This window comes from Xenopus laevis, chromosome 4L (genome assembly GCF_017654675.1).
Source record: "Xenopus laevis strain J_2021 chromosome 4L, Xenopus_laevis_v10.1, whole genome shotgun sequence".
Classification (NCBI taxonomy): Eukaryota; Metazoa; Chordata; class Amphibia; order Anura; family Pipidae; genus Xenopus; species Xenopus laevis.
Window position 1 is genome coordinate 23,098,753 of NC_054377.1, and position 26,930 is coordinate 23,125,682.

At 39.0% G+C, this 26,930-nt stretch overlaps 1 protein-coding gene across 5 annotated transcripts; it reads left to right on the forward strand.

Annotated features, from left to right (window-relative positions):
* Positions 1 to 1,741: 1,741 nt before the first annotated feature.
* On the forward strand, positions 1,742 to 25,638 carry pidd1.L (p53-induced death domain protein 1 L homeolog). 5 transcript variants are annotated; one of them, XM_018257537.2, is made up of 17 exons: positions 1,742 to 2,080; positions 5,110 to 5,430; positions 7,241 to 7,654; positions 7,925 to 8,131; positions 9,005 to 9,059; positions 9,307 to 9,508; positions 10,489 to 10,575; positions 10,978 to 11,103; positions 11,384 to 11,560; positions 13,542 to 13,689; positions 15,137 to 15,272; positions 15,368 to 15,518; positions 18,933 to 19,056; positions 20,128 to 20,246; positions 20,927 to 21,034; positions 21,948 to 22,153; positions 23,062 to 25,638. In XM_018257537.2, exons 2-17 carry the CDS (start codon positions 5,172 to 5,174, stop codon positions 23,303 to 23,305), a joined length of 2,763 nt encoding a protein of 920 aa, XP_018113026.1. In that variant the 5' UTR covers positions 1,742 to 2,080; positions 5,110 to 5,171; the 3' UTR covers positions 23,306 to 25,638. The 5 variants fall into 5 exon arrangements, with proteins under 5 accessions (XP_018113026.1, XP_018113028.1, XP_018113027.1 ...); XM_018257539.2 differs by having other exon boundaries at positions 10,981 to 11,103; XM_018257538.2 differs by having other exon boundaries at positions 1,742 to 2,066.
* Positions 25,639 to 26,930: the final 1,292 nt, after the last annotated feature.

Sequence of the window (26,930 nt, forward strand, 5' to 3'; positions counted from 1 at the left end):
CTTTATCCAATTGTTGGTCCTAGGGCCAAGTACTGGATTACAATGATGGGAAAATGAGGCATCTGAACGACATATCAAGGACATATCAATTAGCCGACAAGGTTCTCGAGCTGATGGGAAAATCAAACATGCCAGATTGACATCAGACTGATTTTCAGCCAGATATTGGTTGGGTGGGCCCGTCAGAGAGCTCCGTGCACAGGTGAAATTAAATCTTCCTGTTTATAGCCAAAACATACTGGAGAAATATTATCATGCCACGGATATCAGTAGCTTCTGGTATCTTATAGGGTTGCCACCTTTTCTGGAAAAAAATACCGGCCTTCCTATATATTTATCTTTTTTCCCTATTAATAACATTGGGATCAACCATCATTTTTACCGGCCAGGCCGGTCAGACCACTGTCAAAACCTGTCACTTTTTCTTACACAATATTGACAAAATACATCCCTTCCATACCTCCCAACATTATGGAAGTAAAAAGAGGGACGAAAATTTTTTTCCCACATGTAGCGCAATTTTTTTTACCACACCCCTTTCTGTGGCCACACCCCCTCATTACCATGTTTGTTTTACAAAATTTGGCAGGTTATGAAAGTTTGAAAATATTTCTCCTTATCTAAACTGTGTTTTTGTGTCTCAAAATTGTTACAAAGTATCTTATTTGCACCTGTTAGCTGTTCTGGGCTCTCTGCTAAAAGCCAATTAAGTGAGAAACTTTGTTTCTTTTTCTGGCTGTTCGGTGCAGAGAAAAGAGGGACTTTCCAGTACAAATAAGGGACTGCGGGTTGAGCTGTCAAAAGAGGGACTGTCCCTCCGGACAGTTGGGAGGTATGCCCTTCCTTTCATCTGAGAATCTCATGAATCTCCCCTGCTGAAGTCCTTATCATGGCTAACTATAAAACAAAGAATATCTTATAAACTCCTCCTCATAACCTGCAAAGCCCTTCATTCTTCTGCACCTAACTACATTTCATCTCTTGTTTCTTTAGTTTATATGTTCCTGGCCGAAACCTCCGCTCCTCTCAGAGCAACCGCTTGGTTGTACCCCCCACTACTACAGCTGTTTCCCGCATCAAACCATTCTCTCTTGCGGCTCCTTATATTTGGAATGCCATTCCAGAGAGAATCCTCCTTCAGTGTTTTTAAAACAAAACTCAAAGACTACCTCTGGGAGCACCTGGATAACACCTGAACTGGGAACTGGTATTTATATGACAGTGTAACAAACTGTAAGCTACAGCACATTAATACCCCTCTGAATTGTGTCTGTATGTTACCCTTCCATTTAGACTGTAAGCCCTATGGGGTAGGGTCCTCCAGCCGTTTGTCTCCTTGACACTGAGCACTTAATCTGTATTGTAATTATATTTTGTATTTATGTGAATTTTATTTCTAATAATGCACGTATTGTTAATTATTATTGCAGTGACCCCTTGTTTGTTACTACTAATTTATTATTATGCTGTACAGTGCTTTGCCCTCAAGGAGCACTATACAAATAAAAATATACATACATACAAGTTTATAGACAGGTTTACACAAAGATGTCATATTGAAAGCAACATATTCCAAATAACAACTTCTTGCCACTTGTAAATATGAGGCCATGTACCTATTAAAATGTGACAAAACTCTCTCCCTGTGTGATAATTAGAGAGTGTCTGTAGGATTTGCCCAGGCATGTATCTGAGCTATTCTTCAGTGTAGCCCAGTATACTGTGGAGAGGGGCGGGACAGACAAAAGCTGGTAAAAAAGGAGGGGAAGTGGGGGAAAGGCAGATTTAGTGAGAGGAAGTGGAGTTGCTGTGTCTTTAAACAAAGGCCCGGCCCTCTAGCTTGTCACTGGTCGGCTGTAACCAGGAAGTTTGAAGTGACTGTTACAGAACTACAAAAGGAACAGCATGGCAGTATATAAATCATATATTATAAATGCAATATCCCTGTGCATGACGTGCACTGTCTAACAGGCTCAGTGCAGTTTTCTTTCCATTAGGGGGGAAATACTAGCAGTTAGCAGAACAAAGGAATCCCTGACCTTGCAAGTCCACTACAACGTGCACCAGTGAGTACTGACCAGTGAGTACTGCCGCACTTTCCTTTCTCTTTCTTTCAAAAGCAAGTCACTTTGATTTCATAAAATGCAAAGCTTTGGAAATACGAAAGGCACAGCTAAAACTAATCCAAGACATCAAATTTTAACCTAATTTAGTGTAGATTTGTACTAGTTGCACACATGCTCTTCTTATTTGATGGATGATAAATTCTAAGATCCGAACAGAGGTTGTGTGCCTCTACGAACTAAGGATCAGGCCCGGACTGGCAATCTGTGGGTTCTGGCAAATTCCAGAGGGGCCGATGTAAGGTGCCAAAGACCGTCACTATTTATTGGGCTGGTGGGGGCTGTTTGGACCTCTGAGTACCTGAAATGCCATGGCCTATTTTGACTCCCAGATCAGACCTGCTAAGGATGTACCAAATTTATAATTTTTGGATTCAGCTAAACACAGAACTGAATTCAAACCCTAATTTGCATATTAAAATTTTAGTAAAAATTGCATGAACACAAAATTGTTGAACTGTATTGTTGTGTTATCCACAGCTTTGAAGTCACATGACTTTCAATTTGGTCAAATTCTGAACCGAATCCTGGCTTTGCTGCGTCCCTAGTATAACATACAAGTGCTGCCTCTAATACATTCCTTCTTAGGTGTATATCTAGGAAGACTTTACTGTTCGGTATAACGAAAAACTCACCAACGTTTATAGGTGCTCTAGGGCACATACTCTAGGCCCCGAGCAAGTGAAGCAAGTACACTGTATATGTTTGGCCAGCACAAAACAGACCTTTTCAACAGAGAGAAAAGGTCTGTTCAGAAAAAAAGCGAAAATACAAAGCCTTATGCATATTGCCATTGATGTGTTGTTTTATAAAAAAGACAAGGCTTTGTGTTTGTACACGCAGGCTTTTTTGCGTACATGCACAACCTGTTTTACCACCACCTTAGGTGATAGGCATGATTTTCTTAAGCAAGGCATATAAATCCAAATGGCAGGCACTGACTGTATATGTGTACAAATAGTGCATGTGAAATACTTTGCATACCAAGCAAACAGCATCATGGTCCATCCAAAGGGTATAGATGCTGTGTGCTGGTCACAGGGACTGTTGTGTACTGAGGTCGCCCAACGAGCAGATCTCTCCCCGATATGCCCTTGAGGTGGGCAATATCGGGCTTATCTGTTCATGGGCCCTAAGGTCCAATGATCAGATCATAATGGGCAGTCGGAATGAGGCGGTCCTCGGTCAGATAGGATTTTTAATCCTAGCCGTTCAACATCTGGCTGACTTTCGGCCAGATATCAATTGGGGAAGCTTGTCGGAGGGGCCTTAGGTAGTCCCCGATTGATAGAAACAACATCTGACGTCAGATGAATTCAGCCCTGGGCCATGCGTGCAGACAACTATACAAATACCCATACGTTCAAATCTGTGCACTTAGAATATTAATTGTCTATTTTTCTATACATAAATGGCAACTGCCAGTAACATTTTCCATAGATTATAGCAACTGCAAAGTATTTTGAGAAAGAGATCCCCAGCAGACGTCAGTACTGTAATTGGCGTGCATACGTAGTGCATTAGGGTACATATGTAATGCATTTAAAATAGATTTGCTATGGGGTGCACTGTACCATCTATTCGCTACACTCCAAAGCAATGCAAATGTAAAATGATCTCATGTTTCCCTGTGGGCCATAAACGCAATAATAAGCAGCCCTGGATTTGTGGTGAGGCCTAGGGTAGCACGATTTTAGGGGCGGCATGCTGCCCAGCGCAATCCAAGGGAGCACTGGGGATGCATACTCCTGTACGCACCATCCCCAGTGCTCTGACGCATGTTCATGTGCGGGGGCAGTGCGAGTGCGGGTGCCGGCACTAGGAACCAGTGGCCTCGGTATCCGGGCCTGATAATAAGAGGCGAATGATGATTTCAATAAAAATAGGTCTTTTCTCTATAACTAATACCAGCTACTGATGTGTCATTAATAGAGGGGTGCTGTTAATGTCTGAAGCACATTTTTATAAAAAAATAAGATGGCAATTCCTAACCATTTACAAATACAAAGGCATATATTAGTACATCTCTGTAGAATCATATACTATTATTATCTGTAAAATAATACTGTTATGTTTTTTCCATTTTGTCCCTAGCGCCAATGAATGGCACTTCTGGGAGGCATGTAATTGTTTGGTTCTCATAGAGCTGATGGTCATGGGGAGGCCCATTTATCAAAGGTCGAATTTCGAATTCATGTGAAATTGTTAAAATTCGTCTGGGAGGTTATGTAAGAAAAAATGTGAATGTTTATTATTCGATTAAATTCGTATCATATTTGATTCGTATTCGATTCATACGAATTGAGTTTTTCTCCCAAAAAAACCCTTGAATTTCAGGAAGGCTATTAACATTAACTATTCAGGAAGGCTATTAACTCCAAATGGCTCAACGGACCTCTGGCATTGACTTGTAAATTAACTCAGCCGGTTTTAGGGGCGAATATTAGCATTAGGACTGTTTCCATGGTCAAGGTGAGATAAATATCCCATTCGAATTTACAATCAAATAGGGGGATTAAAATTCTAATGTGTGATTTTTGACACTCAAAAATTTGAATTCGAATTTACTATTCGACCCTTGATAAATCTGCCCCATAGTGTCTTCCCCTTGACACTAGTAGTAATGGCTATGAAAAGGCCTTAATCTGTGATCATTTCACTGGTGCGAGTTTTCAGGGAATGGATTCATGCTACTGGCTACATTAGGGACATGTTAATTGGGATGCTTTGGTATGGTGTTCCATAATTTGGATCTCATACTTTAAGTCTGATAAAAAAAACATTTATTTATCTGTCCTTCCATCCTCTCATTATTTGAGATTTACACATATTTATGTGGTTATTATTTGACATTAGCTGTTTTAATTCGTATTTTTACCTATTATATGTACGGTATGTTATGTTTATTATTATTATTTTATATCTGCTGAATTTCTTCATGATGTCTATCTCTTTGTACCCTTCCTCAATGCCTGTGCTTTAACAGTTACCTCCTCTGCGCTGGGCGAGCTGTGACATGCCCGTGTTGCCAAGTTCTGACAATGCGAGATGGAGCGTATTCTGGATCCCCTCTGGGAGGAAACCAATGCAGAGGAACCAGCCCCTTACCTACAGCATCTCGCAGACAACAGGATCACTCTTGATGTTGTCCCAAATGGGTGCAGATTTTTTCTGCAGCTGACTAACGATCCAAGATGCCACCTTGAACTGGTTGAATTTCTAAGACTCAACACCAATGACGTGCTCATCCCCCAAGCACTGAATGTCCTTCCCAGATATACTGGACTGAAATCCCTGGTTCTGAAAGGTATGAATGCAGTTTGATTATTTACATGCTGAACCTCTGGCAGTAGAAATGGACTGGCACAACATTCAGGGAAATGCTGTAACATGTAGTTAAAGTTACCACCATTTAGCATAATAGCACTCAAAGTAAAGGTGTAAGAGTTTATGCAGAGAGGCATGGTTTTTTTTTAAAGGTAAATTTAATTGGTTTTGACAACACATACAAACAATACAATACAGTGCCTGATAGGGTGTCATTGTGTTAGTGACAGGTCAAGTGCAGGCATACACAGAGCAGAGAATACAATCACGTAAGGTTATAGTTGTCGGCATATAAGTGTATTTAGTGGTCTAGAGCAGGTTGCATCCTGGTTTAAGAGGATAAGTTAGTTAGCCAGAGGATCCTGGTCACACTAGTCTCACCAAATCTTGTCAAATGTATCATAAGCTCCCTTGTTTTGTAAGTTAGTCTTATGAGAGGAAGGGTTTCGTCTACCAACCGTCTCCAGAAGGTGTGGGAGGGGAGGGTTCCCGCATCCAGTGCATAATTACTGTTTTCTTAGCATAGAACATAAGCGTAAGTAGCTGGACTCTGGCTGCATTGGTGGGTAGTACCTCATCTATTACCCCTAGCAAACAAACTACTGGGTCCACTATCCGTGGTGTGCCCAGTTCGTTCACCAGGGTCTCCATTATTTTAGACCAGAATTCTTGTATGTGGGACAGGACCAAGACATATGAGTAAAATTCGCACCAGGAGATTTGCATAGTGGGCAAAAGTCGTCCTGCCTCCTACCAAATTTCTTCAACTTGAGGGAAGTTATGTAGCTGTGGTGAAAAAGCTTGTACTGTATAAGTCTATCTTTTACCAAGATTAGGAAATTGTAGGCATTATCTGTGGCTTCCTCCCATTGCTCATAGGCTAGTCCCAGAATGGCCTGTAGCCAAAGGTGATAAAGAGAGACCTTAGTTTTAAGGCGGATGACAAATGACAAGCATCTTTTTGCTCACATTACTAGTTTTTATGACTTAGACCAGCTATACACAACATGAGGGCTTCTCAGCTATTTAAGGGATAAAACCCAGTATTTCAGTATTGGTGGGGGAAACTGGGCTTTGCAAGAATATTATAGGTCACCAAAGATGTTTGTGACCATTTAAAAGCATAATTATACAGGCAAGTATTCTTATAAAAGTCCAAATGGTATATTATAATATATAATCCATAGAGTTTTAAGATTTAGGGATAAATACACATTGGGTGCTCCTGGGCAAATTTGCAGCAACCATAGCAACCAATCAGTGATTAGGTTTTTTCAGTCAGCTGCAAGGAAAACAATGAAAGCAAACATCTGATTGGTTGTCATGGGTAACTGCCCAGGTGCAAATTTGCCCAGTGTTTATAAATGAGCCCCGCTGTGCATACCCTTTCTGACATCAAAGGATCACAGTAAAAAAAATTGTTCACTGTATATGTAATGCTCTTATGTATTATATACTGTTATTATACACACAGCTCAGGGTTCATATACTGTTTGTAGCTGCATTATGATGTAGCTTGGTGTTGAACTGATGTACACAAGAGTTTTTTTTTGTTGGACACACCCTAGATTAGTTTTTTAGCTTGTTCATCAATCCCACATTCCTAAATACCCAGCAGTGCCTTACAGTAACAAGGTAAATCATTGAATCTTACATGTAATGATTATTGAGTCCTGGGTTTGTGTTCTCCTCTCTTAAAATGTTTACAGACTAAGATGACGGATGTTAAAGTTGTCTGCTTAAGCAAGTGTTCATGCAGTAATCATAAATTATTGTTTTGAAATCTGCAGGTGGACATGATTTTGATGAAAATGGTAAAACAAAGAGTGGCCTCCTGAGTTCCCTACCTTCAGAGCTCTGCAGCCTTTCCAACTTGCAGCACCTTGATCTCAGCTTCAACAGCCTCACAGAGCTGCCCCTCTGTGTCACATCTCTCTCCTGTCTCAGTTCTCTCCTCCTCTGTTATAATCAGATTAGAACACTACCAGATACCATTAGCAATCTGAGGAATTTGGAACTATTGTCCATCATGTCCAACCAGCTAGCAGTCCTTCCAGGAGAAATAGGACAGTTAGGGAAGCTCAAGACACTGGACCTATCAGAAAACAAGCTGGCATGCCTTCCAGAAGATATTGCTGGACTACAGGAATGCACTGAGCTAGACCTGTCTGGGAACTGCCTCACAGAACTACCTGAAACAATGTGTGAGTTTCTATTACTGAAATCATGACACCTTGGAAGACATGCTAATATAGAATGTGCATGTATATTACAGAAAAGGGAGCACTATGGGTGCAATTCATGCGATTTTCAGTGAGATGAACGCTTCGACATTTTGTTTTTGGCAACTGGAGAGTGTTTCATTTGAGAGAAAAAATACTGTATGTTCTATTATTCTCATGTGTTTTAGGTCAACTGGAGGCAGGAAAAAGAAAAATCAATATGTGTTCTTACATTCTAATACTTCCTTTTAGGTCAACTGGTGTCCCTCCAACAACTTCACCTCCATAGTAATTTGCTTGTAAGTGTTCCTGTCGGTCTAGCAGTTCTACCATCCCTTAAATGCCTAGACCTAAAAAACAACCAACTGCGATATGTTCCAGAAGAAATCATGAATTGCCCCTGTGTACGGCTCCAGGGAAATCCTATTGGGGTTGCTGAGCCAACCCCTTCAACCGATGGTAACTATCTTGTGTTTTCAAGCTGTCATATACTGTATTTCGGACTCGATGATAGAATAACACGTGAAACTAAACATATCCAAAGGTGCTCATTGCTCCTTAAACTTATGCCTCAAATAGACCATTCTCTCTGTCATTGCTAACACTATCAACAAAATGCATCCACTTTCTCAAAACACTCACTGATTCTTCTCTTCCCAGCCCAGTCTTTTCTTTCTTCTCCATTTAATTTCTAAAATGAGCCATTTTCTTTTCTACTGTGCCACCACAGTGTTAATTAAAGGTCTTATCTTTATCCATCGAAAGTACTATAACTTACTTTACACGCCGCACTACAAGCCCAAAAAGTAAATCTTCGATTCATACAAAATGTTGCTTCAATCAAGTCTCTCGTTCACATCTGCATCTGTCTTCTGAACTCCTTCTGTCCTGTTTATACATTTTCTATGCAGATCCCAATCTCTGTAACTCCCTTTGCCTCAATATTCATCAAAATAATTTTTCTTGCTTTTCAGTTACGCTAAAGTAACATCGGCTCAGTCTTGCAATTACCTTGCTTTCTGAAGTATCCACACTTTATTGCATTGTCATGAAACACATACTGTTTCTGCACAGACACTCAAACCCTTCTGTTTGATTTTGTTGTCTGTTAATGCATTCATTTTTAAGGCACCTATGTTATTAGTAATGTACTACTAGTGCTGAGTTGATGTGGTGCAATATACACTTGTACCTTAACATCATGATAACTCCTTTTGCAGGAAAAAGTCAATGCATTGTGATATTTTTATACAAATATAAAAAAATTGTAATTTGATAACAAATATGAGCATGTTTTACATGGAGCTCATTTATTTCCATTCCACCCTGTAGATCACGTTCCTGTTTTAAAGTCAAAGGAAATCTACCTCAGCTCTGAAGATAAAAGGTATGATCTTGTAGTCTTTTTAAGAGGAATGAATGCAATGGGTGTAAAGGAGATTATTTGTAATGGGTAGTTACATTTATGGTGTTTAGAACTGGAGAATGAAACAAGCTGCAGTAAATTCTGATCAATTATTGTGCCTTTGATTTGACCTTAGCACTCACAATCTCTTTAAAGTTTGTTATTCTGTATGAATTAGAAAGTGAAAAGTGACTTAGGCTCAGGAACTTAACTAGATATCTACTTTTAGCTTTCTAGTGACACCGGATGGAGGCAGAGTGTTTCTGCCATTGGGCCCCCAGTTTTGTTTTCCTCTTGGAGCAGTCTCTTCTAATGTCACCATCTACTTTCGAATTCTTCCACCTGACCAGGAGCATGTGAAACTGGGACACCATGATGTGCTTCTCAGTTACACTTTGGAGTTACAGCCCCATGATATCCAGTTTAACCAGGTAAATTTTCATTTTTAGATCAAACACAAGAAAAATAGAGGCTTCTCTAATTTGTTATGACCCCTAATGCCAACATTCATGTTTTTTTTTTAACAATTTCTGTACTTAATTGGCGTTAAAGCCAGGCAATTTTTTTTTACTTTTTGTGTTCTTTCAACTTAAGGAACTTTCCTGGGGGCTGTTCATTTGTCTAGCAAAAGTACATGATTTTTTTTCTGCTGTACAAGAGATGACTCTACTTTAAAAAATTAAATAGTATAGAGAAAATGTAAACAAAGGAATTTTTGTGCGATTCAAATGTTTTACATATCATGATTTCCATATACCTCAACAAAAACGTTTGCTTAGTTGCCTGTGGGGAGTGCAATTTTTTTTTTTTTGCAACACTCCGGAGCAGATTTATCAAAGGTCGAAGTGAAGGTTTGAAGTTAAAAACTTCGAATTTCGAAGTAATTTTTGGGTACTTTGACCATCAAATAGTCCAACTTTGATTCGAAGTTGAAAAAAACTTTGAAATTTGAATATCGAAATTTATCATGTACTGTCTCTAAAACTTCGACTTCAACCATTCGCCACCTAAAAGCTGCCGAAGTGCTGTTTTAGCCTATGGGGGACCTCCTAGAACCTGTATGGAGGCAGTTGGGGGAGTTTGGGAGATCGAAGGTCAAAAAAAAACTTTGAATCAAAGTAGATCGAAGGCGCTATTCCTTCGATCGTACAATTCAAAGTAGGCCGATTACGGACCACTTCGACCCCCAAAAAACGTCAAAACTCGATTTCAATAAGACCAACCGAATTGACGTTGAAGTTTTTGCAATTAGAAACTCGACCCTTGATAAATATGCCCCTCCATGTGCCATGACCTTAAGAGGCAGACAAAGTGATGAATATTATTTAGTGTATTTAATTACTTATATATTGTGAATTTCTCAAAATGCAGTAAATTATACATTCAAACTGCCCTCTCTTATGTCTTACAGGATGTGGAGATCTGCATCCCCTATTTTGTGAAGCGGTCTATGCGGAAGAGAAAGGTAGGGAAGATAATAGCAGACATTGTAGCAGAGGTACTGTATTTGATTTGGCACACTAAGAAGCAAAAGGTAGCACGCACTCCCAATTATCTTTTTCTCCAAAATTTGTACAAATATTACATCAGGTATACATCGACGTTTCAGTTGTGTTCTACAAACTTTCTCAAGATGTGTTACCGAATAAATACAATCACAATAGGATAAACAAAATTCAAACAAAATTTAAAAACTATATTTAAAGACTATATATATATATATATATATATATTTGGGCAGGACTATATAGTTTTTAAATTTTGTTTGAATTTTGTTTATCCTATTGTCATTGTATTTTGAGAGAGCGAGAGTATTTTGTAATTAGGAAATAGATTTATTCTTTACTAAATGCATATAGTTTGCCAGAAATATCAGGTTTCTTTGTTTGTTTGTTTTTAGCAGGACTCACTGGACGTACCTAACATTTTGGTAACCCCTAGAACCCTGCGGAAAAGAGAAGTAGTGATCAGGACTTACAGTGGAGAAAACTGGACTGACTTGGCCACCACTATCTGCACAAAGCGAGTAAGCCAGAGTGAGAATTATTGATCCCAATATGTGATACAGTGCTCTCCTACTCACTCACACTCACACATGCTTGGCATGATGAAAGGCAATTACATTTACAAATAACTTAAAAATCATTGAAACGTTTAATGCATCTATATTAGACAGGTGCTCAGATTATTATATTTTTTCATTTTATGGGTTTTAAAACTTCAGAAATGTGTAACTTAGATGAATATGGCAGTTATACTGCATGTAGTTCACTTTCATTTTCTGTTTTTCCATTTCCTTCACCCAGAACTTGGCCATCTGCAGAGTCCCTCACTTCTCCTGGTTCTTCGTGGTGTCACGTTTAGTGAAAGATCAATGTCAAGTGCCAAAAGACGGAGAGGTCTTGTTTTCTAGTGTAGACCAGAACATTCGTATTGATTTTCCTCCTGGTGCCACTGAAGAGACTAGAACTATCAGCATGCAGGTGAGTGCTTCCTTAATGATACTGTTCCTCATTCCATTGGATTGTACAATATATTCTTGTTGCTGAAATAATAAGGCTTGCTTGTGCCTTCTCTTCTTTCTCTGTCCTTGCTATGACAATAAGGTTGGACATCTTAAAATCTTGCTGTATTTCTACTGTCCACAGTTTAGAAATAAACAGGGACTTTGTGGTGACCTGTCCATGCATGTTTGGAAAATTTTAACTTAATGGATGTATAGGGTAGCACTAAACCAAAATCCTGTGTTTAGCACTGTGATATATCTTGGTACTTTATAAATATGTAATAATAATAATAATAATAATTTAAAGAAATATAATAATAATAATATCATTTAACATTAACACACCTTGCACACACCTTGCAGATTGCCTGGCTAATAAAGTTAAAAATGAAAAGAAATCTGTTTGCTGAGTTAAAAAGTAGTTACAGCTTTAAACCCAAGTGAAATCCAAGCACACTCTATAGCAGTGATTTTTGGTCTTTTTTCTTCTGCTCCCTTACCTATTATGGTACAATATACATTCATTAAAAATTCTATGGTTGTACGTTATTTGTATTTGTATTGCTAACGAAGGAAGTGTGTCTGTCCCTTTCTATTCTCTGCCCTGGTGGCTCAGACTGTTGATACAATGTAAGGGCACACCTGGCGATTCGGGGATTTTTAGTCGCCTGGCGACTAATCACCTCATCTTTGGGGCGACTAATCTCCCCGAACGGCTTCCCCCTGTCTTACGCCGGCTATAATGAAAAAACACCTGTGGCATGGCACACGCGGCGCTTCATTTTCCGAAGTTGCCTCACAAAGAAGTGTCGCGTGTGCCATGAGGCAGGTGTTTTTTCATTATAGCCGGCGGAAGACAGGGGGAAGCCGTTCGGGGAGATTAGTCACCCCAAAGAAGAGGCGATTAGTCACCAGGTGACTAAATCTCCCCGAATCGCCAGGTATGCCCTTACCCTAAGACAAGGAGCTGATTAAAAGACCTGTCTTTGCTGGGGAATTGAGACTTTTGCAACATTGTTTTAAAAGTAACAACCTCAATTTTACATCCCCTGATGTAAGGCGCAGTGACTAAAGCTAGCGAAAATTCGCCAGCTTTGCAAATTTACTAACAGGCACAGGCATAATTTAGCTAGCGAAAGAGACAGACGCTAGCGATCTCTATCACCAGGCAAATTTTCGCTCTGTCAAATGGACGTAACTCCTCAAATTAAAAAAAGGGTATTTTACTGAACGTTCCCTCTTTTGACAGACTTGCCTTCGCCAGCTCAGACCAGGCGAAGTGCAATGAAGTGCATAGGACTTCCTCAATTTTTAGTGCAAAATTTTTCTAAGTCCCAAAAAACGCTGGAGTCTTTTCCTTTTTTCAGAGTGATAGCCTGCAAAGGTTCGTAATAACTATACAGTGGGCTCATGTGTAGGGCAATATAACAACTCTATTTTCTTTATTAAGGTTTCCTGGACTTGTGTAATGTGATGTATTTGCTGCAACATATACGTCCATGTAATTTTATAATTTCCCTCCGTATGCAAATTAGGCAACGCAAGCGCATCTTCACTTTGATTGCCGAAGTAACGATAGTGAAAATTCATCGTGTTCGGCGCCCTGAACGCAACTTCGCACTTTAGTGAATTAGGGTTGTCCTAGTGAATTTACACCTGAAGAAGTGTTGCGATGGCTGCAAAGCCGTCGCTGGCAAATTCTCGCCGGTTAGGGAATTTGCCCCTAAGTTTTCCCTCACTTTTTTGGTCCCACCTATATATTATCCATGATACATTTCCCTGATTTTACATTTAGAAGGAAATGTTTATTTTGGGATTGACGTGCCGTTTAAAATCAGTGTTCTTTGATTTTTCTCTTTTTTTTTTAAATTGTAGATCTCATTTGCTGTGTTCACTATGTTCAAATGAACATTAATACTATGTGCATTTTAATATGGTTATGCTCCTTACCTTGTCAGGTTTTGCCAGTGAGCACTGCAGATTTGCAAAGAATCACTGGAGATTCCCAGTCTACAACCAGCCCTCTCCTGTGTCTGTCACAGAGCTCATCTGATAACTTCCTCTGTCCTGTTAAAATCCAACTGCCGCTTCCAACTGGGGTTACAGGTCAGATATGGGAAAATATGGGCTTTATTATACCGTAAATTATCCGGTAATAGTTATATTTAAAGGAGAACTAAACCCTAAAAATGAATATGTTTAAAAATGCCTTATTTTACATACTGAACTTATTGCATCAGCCTAAAGGGTCAGCTTCTCAATAGCAGCAATGATCCAGGACTTCAAACTTGTCACAGGGGGTCACCAAATGTCTTGCGACACTCACATGCTCAGTGGGCTCTGAGCAGCTAAGCTTAGGGGTCATCGAAATTATCAAGCAGAAAATGAGGTTGGCATATAATATAAGCTGATGCTACAGAGCTGATTGTTAAATGGCAACTAAAGTCTAAAATAGAATAAGGCTAGAAATTCTGTATTTTGTATACTAAACATAAACATGAACTTACTGGACCACAAGCCTAATCAAACAAATGATTTATGCTTTCAAAGTTGGCCACAGGGGGTCACCATCTTGTAACTTTGTTATACTTATTTGCAAGACCAAGACTGTGCACATGCTCACAAGTCAAATAATATCTGCCAGAAGCCGATACAGCAAGACTGATTAATAATCAGAATATACAGACTGCACTGGGTCCTGTGTTGTCATGTAATCTAATGTGGATTTTATAGTTTTTGTATTGTTTAATACAAACTTTCTCCAACTAGAGAAAGTAGAATCCCATTTTATCTGTTTAAATCTGGCTCCATGATCTTTGTCCCTGCAGCTGGAGTTGGAAACAGTAAAGGGGATGTAAAGGCAAAAATAAAATCCAATACAAATCTCTACACAGTCACCGACTGCTCTACAGGGAAACAAACAAAGCTGATTGAGTTCTGCATGGCTGGGAAGTAAGGCGGGGGCTCCCACTACTGTTCATAAGTATAATTGTTTCCCTGCCCAGCAGTTAGGGACCCTCTGAAAATTCCTATTCACAGCAGTAAATGAAGGGGGAATTTCACTGCATACAGTCAGGTTTCTTATAAAAACAGTACACATTTTTTAATTAAAGTATATTGGAGATAGGTTTATTTTTCTTTAAAGAAAGTATAAATAGGATTTTATTTTTTTTCCTTTACATGCCCTTTAAAGTGTGATTTTAGTTGCACTGGTTTCTGTGCTGCCATGCAGTAATTATCTGTATTAATTATTAATCAGCCTTATATTGTGACATTTATATTCTATGAGTACTGTATATTTTGAGTGGGTACCTAAGCTCAGTAAGTGACAGCAGCACAGATCATGTGCAGTGAATCAGCAGAAAAGAAGATCTGGAGCTACAGGGGCATCTTTGGAGACACAGATCTTTACTGCTAAATGGCTATGGTTCCCTTGGGCTGGTATAGAAGCCCAAAATATAATGTACAACTTTTCTAGCTACTTCTTTAGTTAAGTTTTAGATCTCCTTTAAGCTCTGCTAGTGAATTATGTGGTATGTTTTATCCTTTTCAGGCGATACACTTGATCGCTCCCGACTAGTCCTTTTACATGGAGACCCCCAGGCCCAAAACTGGACGGATATCACAAGTCAGGTGGTATTTGAAATCACTCATATTTATGCACGGTTCCAAGTGGATCATTTCTCCTGGTAAGGCTCACAGAATCAGTTCTACAAATCTGCTTTATTTGTTGATATTTATTGTCTCTTACTCTGTTCTTAATATGATCTACCTCTGATTCAAGGTACTGGCTGTGGTACACTACCAAAACTTACATTGGTGAGATGGCCAAAAATGTATACACTCGCCTTCGCATGTATCAGGTGAATTTTGTGGCCCTGCAGAGAAAAAGGGACCCAGAACAGGTGCTGCTTCAGTGTGTTCCTAAACAAAAGGTGTGTACCCAAGAATACGTGGCTAATACAGCACTAACACTTTGGGGGGTTATTTATTAAAACTCAAGTTAATTGCCCACCAAACTCCCTTCCATTGAAGGAATTGAACTCATTTATCAATAATTATTCTCAAAAAATCAGAGCAACAATTCGTATCATACGAATGATGCTCAGAAAACTGGACTTTAACGATTTTCCACTACTTGATTTTTTTGGATTATTAGACAAAAACCCTTACTTTATATGATTATCCAGCACAGATCAGAATGTCACAAATAATTTCAGGGACATCTGCCATTGACTTCTACATGACCTTGACAGGTTTGAAATGGACTATATTCGGATTTGGATATTTAGCAGCTTTCGGGTATAATAAATCTCTAAAAATTTGAGGTTTTTTTGTTATTCTTCTTTCACATTTTTTACATTTAGCTTCATTCTTCATCATGACAGAAATTCCAAATTTGCACATAAACTAGAAGACAATTTGTTAGTTTTGGTTATAATGTCCGTTGTATTTTTTCTCCTGACAGCCTCTCTAGCAGCTCACAGTGAATGCCAGGCTTTTCAAAGGCTAAGTAGCAGCATGCTAGGGTGTCTGCATGTGAATTTTACCTGTGTATGCTTTTATTAAGTGCTGTAAATATACAATATAATGTTCCTTGTGTATGGAGTGAGAGAGTAGCTACTGAGCCAGGAGAAATGTTCTGTTGTTATTTATATGGCAATACTGCTTTTGTGGTGCTCAATTGTAAGATACATGTGGCTTCATACAAACAGTAGTTTCTATTTAACTTTTATAGATACACCAGATCTCTGTTTCCAACACTATGGGGTAAATTTATTAAGCGGCGAAAATTTGCCAGTGACGGCTTTGCAGCCATCACAACACTTCGCCAGGCAAAAATTCGCTCAGACAACGCTAATTTACTAAAATGCAAAGTTGCGTCCAGGGCGAGGAGCGCTGGCGCATTTTTGCTAGCGTTACTTCAGCAATTAAAGCGAAGACGCACTAGCGTTCAATTATGTCTAGCGCAAATTAGTTAGAGGTCTTCGCTCAGGCTAATTTGCATATGGCGGGAAATTATAAAGTTGAATGGACGGATATGTTGCAGCAAATACATTACATTACACAAGTCCAGGGAACCTTAATAAAGACAATAGAGTTATTATAATGCCCTACACATGAGCCAACTGTATAGTTAAGGTTCCATATGTTAGAAAATGTATGGGGGAACCCAAAAAAAATGTTTAAGAGTATCCTATCACTCTAAAAAAAGGAAAAGACGCAGCGTTTTTTGGGGCTTAGAAACTTTTTCCACTAAAAATATGATGTAAGTGACAGAAGATTGAGGAAGATATATGCACTACAATGCACTTCACCTGGTCTGAGCTGGCAAAGGCAAGTCTGGCGAAAGAGGTAACGTTCAGTAAAATCCGTATCTTAGTGAATTTGCGGAGTAACATCTATTCGCCAGAGAAAAAATTTGCCTGGCTATAGAGTGCGAATGACCACTAGTGTCTGTCTCTTTCGCTAGCGAAAGCTTGTTAGTAAATCGGCGAAGTCCATGAAAGCTGTAGCGCTGGCGAATTGTCACAAGCTATAGTCACTTCGCCCTTTAGTATATTATATTTAGTATATAACTGTACTGAGCCCAGGAAACACAGCAACACATACAACTAATACCTTTTATGTAACCTTTATTAACAAACATAACTCATAGGTGGTACATTAATAAGGGTATAACTTCTGTAAATCTAATACCAATATGTTAACATACAGGTATTATTTGAATACATATCTACTTGGGTTAAACTAGCAAAGTGCCATAGTGATGAATGAAGGTAATAAACACAACCCTAAAATTCTCTGATGTTAACCTTGGCTTCTGAATTTTGATGCTGTACTAATTGAAAACTAATACTATACGCATGCATGTGAAAATGTGTAACAGCGCTGTGAAATATGTTGGCGATCTATAAATACATATTAATAATAATATGAAAGAGACATATTTATATTTGTGGTCTCTTTACTATTCCCTTACTATTCCCTTGCTTTATTTGAGTAGGAGTGCTTAAGTTTGGAAAAGTTTTCCAATAAGGTACTGTGTTATATTATACAGACCCGGGGAGGCACATTTATCAAGGGTCGAATTTCTTTTAAACTCCCTTAAATTCGATTGAAACTTGGGGAATTTTATTACTAAAATCAGATAAAACTCGGGCGAATATTAACGATCCGAAAACTCAATTCGAATTTGATTTGAATTTAAAAAACTTGATTCGAGTTTTCTCCGAAAAAAACTTGAATGTCAGGAGGTCTACAAACATCTCCAAATTGATCCCTGGACCTCTCCCATTGACTAATACACAGGGTCGGAGGCCCACCAGGGCTGCTGTCCTAGGGCCCCCTCCGCCCCCCCTGCTGCTCCAACGAGCCGGCGCTCTCTGCTGCCTCATGTGCGTGCGTGCGCTCACGCGCACAATATTTTTTGCCGGCAGGAAGAAGCCTCTGAAAGCTCTGGATGCGGATCTGGGCCAGTGGGGCCCACAAGAGCCATGGGGCCCACCGGGTTTTTTCCCCGTGTCCCGCCGGCTCAGTCCGACTCTGCTTATACATGAATTCAGCAGGTTTTAGGTGGTGAATAGTTGAATTCTTAAAGGGCCAGAGTGTGATAAATCTTCGAATCGAGTTTGGATAATTCCCTAGTCAAATTTGACAGTTTTGACCATAATTGAATTTTCAACTTGACCCTTAATAAATCTGCCACTAAATCAGTGCTGCCTGAATACAGATTCAGGTTTCAGGCAGTAATAGGGGCTATTTCAGGCATCAGGAACTCACCTGTGGCAATTTGTTTAATTGTTTGGCTAGACCGGTATTTACTGTTAAATATTTTAAAAACTAATATCAGTCTAGCCTCATAATATATCTGTCACCTGTTTTATATGAGTAGTGATTGTTGCAATCAAGATGCTGAAGGTTAGTTTAGGTTGTTATAATGATGTTCCCTCTATAATTTTTTAATTATTTTATACAATATACTAGAGAACAGTGGGACAGAGTATGTCACTCTTCTTATACATTGCTCATTCGCGGCCCAACTTGAGTTGCAGTTAGATAACGATTCTCATTTTGCTTTTATGTTGCTGTCCCTCCCACCACTTTTCTTGCTGTTTTTTTATATGTGACATCATATGGGACATCATTTCCCCAGTGATTTATGCTGATTATTATAATGATAACCAGTTAATTACAGACCCTAGCACACAGGGCAGATCAGAGACACCATACAAAGCATCCAGAACACATAAAGTAGCATTCAGTGTATTACATTCTTTTCTGTTCTCGCTGATGGACACTGCCATCGACTATATATAAAATGCTGACAATACTTTGTCTTTCTTTAGGTGGACACTACAATGAAGAAACTGAAGGACAGATACAAAGGCCCAGAGCCCTCAGATATGGTGGAGATAGTGGAGGGAGAACAATTCTTTGCAGAATTTGAACAAGGTCTCCAGCTACATTCAGGTGTGACTCTAGTCTCCTCTCAAGGTTCCTGATTCCCAAACCAGCCACTGAACTCCTTGTTTGTACTGCAACATTACAAATTTTTAATACAAACAAGAAGTCAATGAAGCTCTGTCTTGTTACCCTCTAGTTCCTTTTCTTAAACCAGTCCTTCATGGCTCACCAACCACTACCCTAGTCTTACAGTAGCTACTGCTTGGCTTTTAAATTATGCATAGTAGGTGTTGTTGCAAAATAAACCTTTGCAGACTTGTTATTTAAAAAAAAAATCTCTGCTTAGACATATGCCATTACACATACTATGCATAATTAAAAGCCCATAAAAGCAGTAGCATTCATACAATCAAAATGCTACTTTGCAGTCCAGATATTTCAGTAATGCGTCTTATTAGTTGGGTCTAGCACATTTCTTCAGCACACCTGCCAATATTTCTGGATTAAAAATCATGATGTTTGTAAACTTATCCTGTTTTTTTGCCATAAATTAAACCCTACCCACCTCTATGCCCTGCTCTCCCCCTTTCATTGCTTGATACATAGGTTATGTAAGTTTTTTACATTAAATATTTAACGGAAATTATTTGCATAAGTTATTACACAAGCTTATTTGTAAGTTACATTAAGTTTCTAGACAAGTTATGGAAGTTTTGGGAAAATTATCCAAATTGCTTAAATGTTAACTTAACTTTATACTTAACTTGCTCAATTTGCGTAACTTTTGCAAAATGGTCAAGGCCCCCTTCAGATGCAGAATTTACCCCCTTTTCTGCCTTGATGGTGGCCCTGTTTACTTTAGTTCCATAAACGGCCAAAGGCCTCTTCAATGTCTTGTTGAAGAGACAAGCAATACACATACACTAAAAACTCCCTAGGCTCTTTTCTGTGTCTCCAACCTTGGGCCTAAAGAAAACTTTACTTGCAAGCATGTATTCAGCCACTCATCATCTGTGAGTCTCCATTATATGTTATAAGTTACTCACCTGATATGTGATTTATCATCACAAGATTTATGAGAACGAAGAAAAAAAACTGTTATTTACATTAACACTTTTTTTGTTTCTTTCTCTTCAGAACGTCCTGATTGTGTGAATGGCAAAATTGTATTTGTTTTTTACTCTCGTATGAAAAACATAAAGGAAGTATATATGACATCCCAAGCAGACCGGAAAGAGAAGGATGTTAAAGGGCAGGTGATATGTTATTCTTCCTTGGGACATTCCTCTTAAATGAGAACTAAAGCTTAACTAAAGAAGTAGCTAGAAATTATGTACATTATGTTTTTGGCTTCTGTACCAGCCCAAGGCAACCACAGCCCTTTAGCAGTAAAGATCTGTGTCTCCAAAGATGCCCCAGTAGCTCCCCATCTTCTTTTCTGCTGATTCACTGCACATGCTCTGTGCTGCTGTCACTTACTGAGCTTAGGGACCCACTCACAATATACAGTACACATAGAATAGAAATGTCACAATATAAGGCTGATTAGTAATTAATACAGATAATTACTACATGTCAGTACAGAAACCAGTGCAATCAGCATCAGAATTTAATAATCAGCCCTGTAGCATCAGCTTATATTATAGGCCAACCTAATTTTCTGCTTGATAATTTGCAACAACCCCTAAGTTTAGCTTCTCAACATCCGCTCAGAGCCCACTGAGCATGTGAGTGTCACAGACACTTTCCAAGATGGTGACCCCCAGTGACAAGTTTGAAGTCCTGGATCATTGCTGCTATTGACAAGCTGAAACGTTAGGCTGGTGCAATAATAATAAATAAAATACGGCATTTTTAGCCACATTCATTCACATTCATCAAGCTTTTATTGTATTACCAGGTTTATTTACTTATTTGTTATATCTTGCCCTATCAGGTGTCATTTTACCGTGGGTCAGTTCCAGCTGGTTTGCCGAAGGAAGCAACAAAGCACAGGAAGGGCCCAAATTCCCACTGGATGGCCACACTGCCTCTAAAACTTCCAGTGAGTTTTATACCTTCACTCTCTATTGTGATATCCTTATACTGTAAATGATGTTAGTGATCTGTTATAATTGGAGCTTAGTGGTGCCATTTCTGTCACATGACTCACTGAAACTTGTGTATTATAATGAATAAAGTACCCCCTGTTGCAAAATATAGATATTAGAAGTCATCTTAAAATTTCATGACCTGTATAAAAACACAAGGCCTTTGGCCTCGTGTTTTTATATGGTCTTGGAACTCCTCGGTAACTTATAATATCCTTATATTCTACAAGAGGGGGTACTTTATTCACTATATATGTATACCCCTTTCTTGTAAGTCCTGTCTAATGTTGGACCTTTAGCTGCTGCTGGCCTGTAAAATTGAGAAATAGGATATAGCAATTATAGCTAAGTTTCCAACACTTATATTAGCCATGTAAAAGTTTGAAGACGAATGAACTTGCAATCTAGATTGGCATATAGGTGTCAACTGAATTCTGTGGATAAGATATACCATATGAGGGTATTATTATAGGGGAAATGCTTTCAGTAGAGGCAATTACAATATATCAGTAATACTTAGGGCAGATTTATCAAAATGTGAGTTTAGAGCTTAATAAATAAAAACTCACCCACATTCTATTTATTCATATGGGATTTTTAGAATTGTATTTATCAATGGGTGATTTGATTTGATAAATATGTTTCTAAAAACCCCATAGGAATGAATAGAACGTGGGTGAGTTTTTATTTATTAAGGTCTAAACTCACATTTTGATAAATCTGCCCCTTAGTGTTTCCTCAGTAGCAGTGTGAATAGCTAAAATGTATAACTAAGATATGCAAGTTGGGGGTATGTGGTATGGGGGCTAGGTGATATACAAAGACAAGTCTACATCTGTTTAACAACTTTTCATTCTGTGTGTTTAGAAACTAAAGCTACAGTATGGGGAAAATGAGATGGGTAAAAATGGCCAGTCTTTACCCCCTTTGAATTTAGGCAATGCTGAGACAGGCTATCTTACTGAAACCAACCTGTCTAGCATTGCAAGACGCATCGGACATGAGTGGAAGACTATTGGCAGGAACCTGGGCCTAAGCACTGGGGAGCTGGATCGAATTAGCTACAATAAAAGGTAAATATGGTTGAGAAGATTGCTATCTATTAGAGCATGTCATGCAGGGCCTTTTGATCATTCACCCAATGAGTACTGCCATTTCTCAATACAAAAGTTCTTGCTGAAAAGTTGTATTTTCTTAAGATGTGATACAACACTTTTAAATAAAGGGATCTTTCATGGAAAAAAATCTTTCTTTTATTTTTTTTTAAACACATCGGTTAATAGTGCTGCTTCAGCAGAATTTTGCACTGAAATACATTTCTCAAAAGCAAAACAGATGTTTTTATATTTAATTTTGAAATCTGACTTTGGGCTAGGCATATTGTCAGTTTCCCACCTTCCCCCAGTCATGTGACTTGTGCTGTGATAAACTTCAATCACTCTTTACTGCTATACTGCAGGTTGGAGTGATATCACCCCTCCCTTTCCCCGAAGCAGCCTAACAGAACAATAGAAAGGTAACCAAATAGCAGCTCCCTAACACAAGACAACAGCTCTTTGGTAGATCTAAGAACAGCACTCAATAGTAAAAATCCAGGTCCCACTGCAACACATTCAGTTACATTGAGTAGAAAAAACAGCAGCCTGCCAGAAAGCAGTTCCATCCTAAAGTGCTGGCTCTTTCTAAAAGCACATGACCAGGCACACCACACCTAAAATACACTTGCTGGTTCAGGAATGAAATTTTATATTGTAGAGTGAATTATCTACAGTGCAAGCAGTGTAATTTAGAAATAAAAATGACATCATAAAAATCATGACAGAATCCCTTTAAATGCCTGTTTTTTCATAGAGCCACATCCTTCACAGTTGTGGCACTACTGAAAGCTAGTGTGACAAACAATTTCCAAAAATAATCCTTCTGTTAAAATGTTGACCAACAAATCCCTGGAGATACATTTCATTCTTCTCTGCACCCCCAGAGATAATCTGGACGAACAGATTTTTGACATGCTGTTCTCGTGGGCTAGAAAGATCTATGACCAGCAGGACTGTGTGCAGAGACTGATAGAAGCCATGCAAGAGAGTGGCAGACAGGACATTGCAGAAGAGATCGAGGCTGTGATAAAGTTGGGAAAGCAGAAGTATGAACAATCCATCCTCAGGCTTGGCCTAGACCAAGGGAACAGCAGTGAAGACTCTGCAATTGCCATGAGCCAGTCATGATGGCAGCTTATTGACTTGTATATGGATCAAAAAGTATAACTTCCCTTATCAATATATTATTAGGGCTCAGTCAAGTACAGATAGGGCAAGTTGGAAAACTGCATTTGCTGGGGACCACACCGGGCTGTACATGCAGTCTACTGCACAACACTTCAGTAGTCAAATCAGGCTAAAATGTGCTAGGCTGACAGTTCGCTAAATGATTGACTCTTGCCTTGTATACCTAGATTTAGGTCTTTTTGATATTTTATTCTGACAGAGGTCTTTCTGATATTCTACGCATACGCAATATGAGCCTCAACCTTTATGCTCATATTACAACTGAATTTACGTTTCATTTAAAGTTTCGGAATACAGTATATGTACATTTACACGTAACTATAATTGTGCGATTTAGCATCCCATAACTAAGAAGTGCACTTAGAAGGCAGCAGGTAGGAACCAATGGCAGCTACCAGATTTGCAAAAATACCTGACACATGGGGCTTAGGAAATCAACTTGTTGTTAATGGGCAGTCTGCAAAGCAACATAGTTTAATAAAAGTGTTCTCTTGCTCTACAGGGCCTGAAATAATGGGCTAACCCAATAATGGCCCTGTCTGCTCCTTATAGCCAGCTTCTTGTTTATTGTTTCATTTTTTTACTGGCATTGGACTACTGAACAGAATTATGTCCACCCTTCTGTCTTATTGAAATGTAATACTGACATGCCAAATTTGTACAGAGCTCTCACTACAAAAAAAGTTGATTTACGTAGCACTGGTACAAACTGCCTACAATTTTTCTGCTGTTGCCAAGCATCACAGGTACATTACTGTGACCAGCTCTCAGCTGACAGTAATGGATCCCAAGAGGATTTATGTATGTTATGCCTGGAAAAGTAGCCCTTTTGCAATTAGCCCATGGGCTTTGTCATGTTTTATCCAAGCTCTTCGATTATGCTATAAAACAGTGTTCCAAAACCAGTGGCTCAGCAGCAACGTGTTGCTCAGCAACCACTTGGATGTTGCTCCCAGTCACCTCAAAGCAGGTTCATTTTTGAATTCCAGTCTTGGCAAGTTTTTGTTACATAAAAAAACAGGAGTTCTGTAGGCCTCCTGTAGGCTGCCAGTCCATATAGTGGCTACCAAATAGGCAATCACACCCCTTATATCCACAGGACATTTTTCATGCTTGTGCTGCTCCCCAACTTTTTTTAACATTTTAATGTGGCTCATGGGTAGAAAAGGTTGAGGACCTCTGCCAAAAAAAACGTGTGGGCCATTGCTTTTAAGTTACAATGTGCTGTTTTATACTATTGTTTTATTGTTACTTATCCTTTAACGCTTGCAACCCCAGCTGCAAAGCTCTACACTCTATATAGGAGCAGATTTATCAAAATGTGAGATTACAGCTCTCCATAGAAACACTCACCCATGTTCTTTTCAATCCTATGCGATCTTTAGAATTGTATTTATCAATGGAGTTCACCATTTGATAAATATGTTTTAAAAACCCCATAGAAAGTGAGTGAGTTTTTCTGCTGAGTTCTAAATTCACACTATCTGCCCCTAAGTGATTATGGTAGTGAATTTGATACCTGATATACAGTAAATACTGTAAATTAGATTGTATGGCTGTTAAACCTAAATTGACAACTTCCATGTGTAGCCACTGACTGCTGGGAAGTACTCACACATATAGTGGGAATTCTTCTTTCATCTCTTTGTTACCTACAATGTATGAGCTTGTAAACCACATTGCACACTGAGAGCTTGGTTGCTCACTGAGCAACCAACAACAATGAGCCAGCTATGACATCATTTGTGACAACCCATGGAATTGTATTCGGCTTTCCTCCAATCGCAAACCATGCCTTTTAATGTGGACAGTGCAAGAAAGGGATAAAATCCCATTTTTGGGTGCTTTGCATAATGTTTTCTGGCACTGGGAAGTCACTCATTATGTCATTAGCCTAAAAAGTTGTATATATAGTGAAAAGTGTATAAATGTATTATAACCTCTAAATATTATTAAAAAGATAGACTGTAAGGTTGGTTTTCAACCATGTTAGCAGCAGGACTGCTGGAAATGAAATATGTATGTTATATAGAATAGCCCTCTTACTGCCACATGCTGGCATTATCCAAAGAGCAAGAAATTGAATTTAACATAAATAATACAATCTGTCAAATAATCTGTATCATTGTAATAAAAGCATTGATGGTTTTCATGATTGTTTTTTGTAAATATTTTGATGGAATTTATATTTCAAAACTTTTTGAAGATATGTTGAAGAACTCAATGACTGTACTACCATGTCTGCCATTCCAATAAACGCCTTTCTCTAGTGATGTTTTTAGTGCTGTTTGTATTTTAATGTTTTCTGTAAATATCATTTTTGCCTTAGGCTAAAATTGTTGGAGATAATAATGTTAGGACCCCATGGGTCCCCAGATTTCACCGGACTAAGATTCCCATATTTCATCAACACGTTATAAGGAATAAAAGTATGCTGGGAGTAGTAAATCAGCATCTGTGGGCCCAAGGTTAAGAAACAGCTCTAGAATATTTTTTGGTTATTGTGGAGTCAAAACAATGGCAATTAGATCTAATTAGTTCAGAACAAAGCCAAGGATTTTGGCACCCAAGGCAAGGACAACCCCCAACATGATTTGGCATTGCTGGGCCACGGCCAACCACCTGCCTGGACTCCAATATCTTTAATGACATGGGCTCCATATAGTCCCCCGTTGCACTCTGTGTGATAGTCCTTCCATTCACTATATTGTGTATAGTGGACACTGTGCATACTTGAATATGTGGTTGGTTGCTGATGCATGGAAGGAGTCTAGTCAATGCCTAAGCTATTTAATGCACATTTAATATATATATATATATATATATATATATTATGGAATTACAACTCCAACCTACCCCTAGTTGGGAATCAGTGAACAGAAGACACTTGGGGGCAAATTCAGTAAGCTAGCGACGCCTTCGCCGCACTTCGCCAGACGAAGTTTCGCAAGGGCGCCGCTAATTGTTTTTCAGCCTATCACCCTTAAAAAAGTAAAAGACGCCAGCGTTTTTTGGACTTTTTTTTGAAGCAAGCCCTAACTACTCTATTGCACTTCGTCTGGTCTGAGGTGGCGAACGTAAGTCTGGCGCAAGAGGTAACGTTCAGTAAAATGCGCATCTTAGTGAATTTGCGGAGTAACATCCATTCGCCAGAACGAAAATTCGCCTGGCTATAGAGTGCGAATGACCACTAGCGTCTGTCTCTTTCGCTGTCGAAGTTACGCCTTCGCCCGTTAGTAAATCGGCCCTGAAAGTGTAGTTACGTCCCTTTGCCATAGCACAACTTCACCTGGCGTAAGGGTGCGAAGTAGCGCTAGAGTAGGTCTACTTTGCTAGCGAATTTATGCCAGCACCTGTTAGTAAATCGGTGAAGTAATGAAATGACGTCACGCTGGCGAATTTGCGCTATCGTTAGCCGCTTCGTGCTTTTGTAAATTTGCCCCTATGTTGTAGCCAAAGATCCCATATTAGCTTAATGCAACCTTGCATTTCCAACTCTGGTAATTATAATGCATAAATATTAGAGTGATATATTTCTATTCAGAGCCGAGTCCTTCAGAGCCAT

Coding starts and splice junctions, on each gene's coding strand:
- pidd1.L (XM_018257537.2), top strand. CDS start 5,172: ATGGAGCGTATTCTGGATCCCCTCTGGGAGGAAACCAATGCAGAGGAA. Junction 13,690..15,136: donor GCTTCCAACTGGGGTTACAG/GTCAGATATGGG, acceptor TATCCTTTTCAG/GCGATACACTTGATCGCTCC. Junction 22,154..23,061: donor CGAATTAGCTACAATAAAAG/GTAAATATGGTT, acceptor CTGCACCCCCAG/AGATAATCTGGACGAACAGA.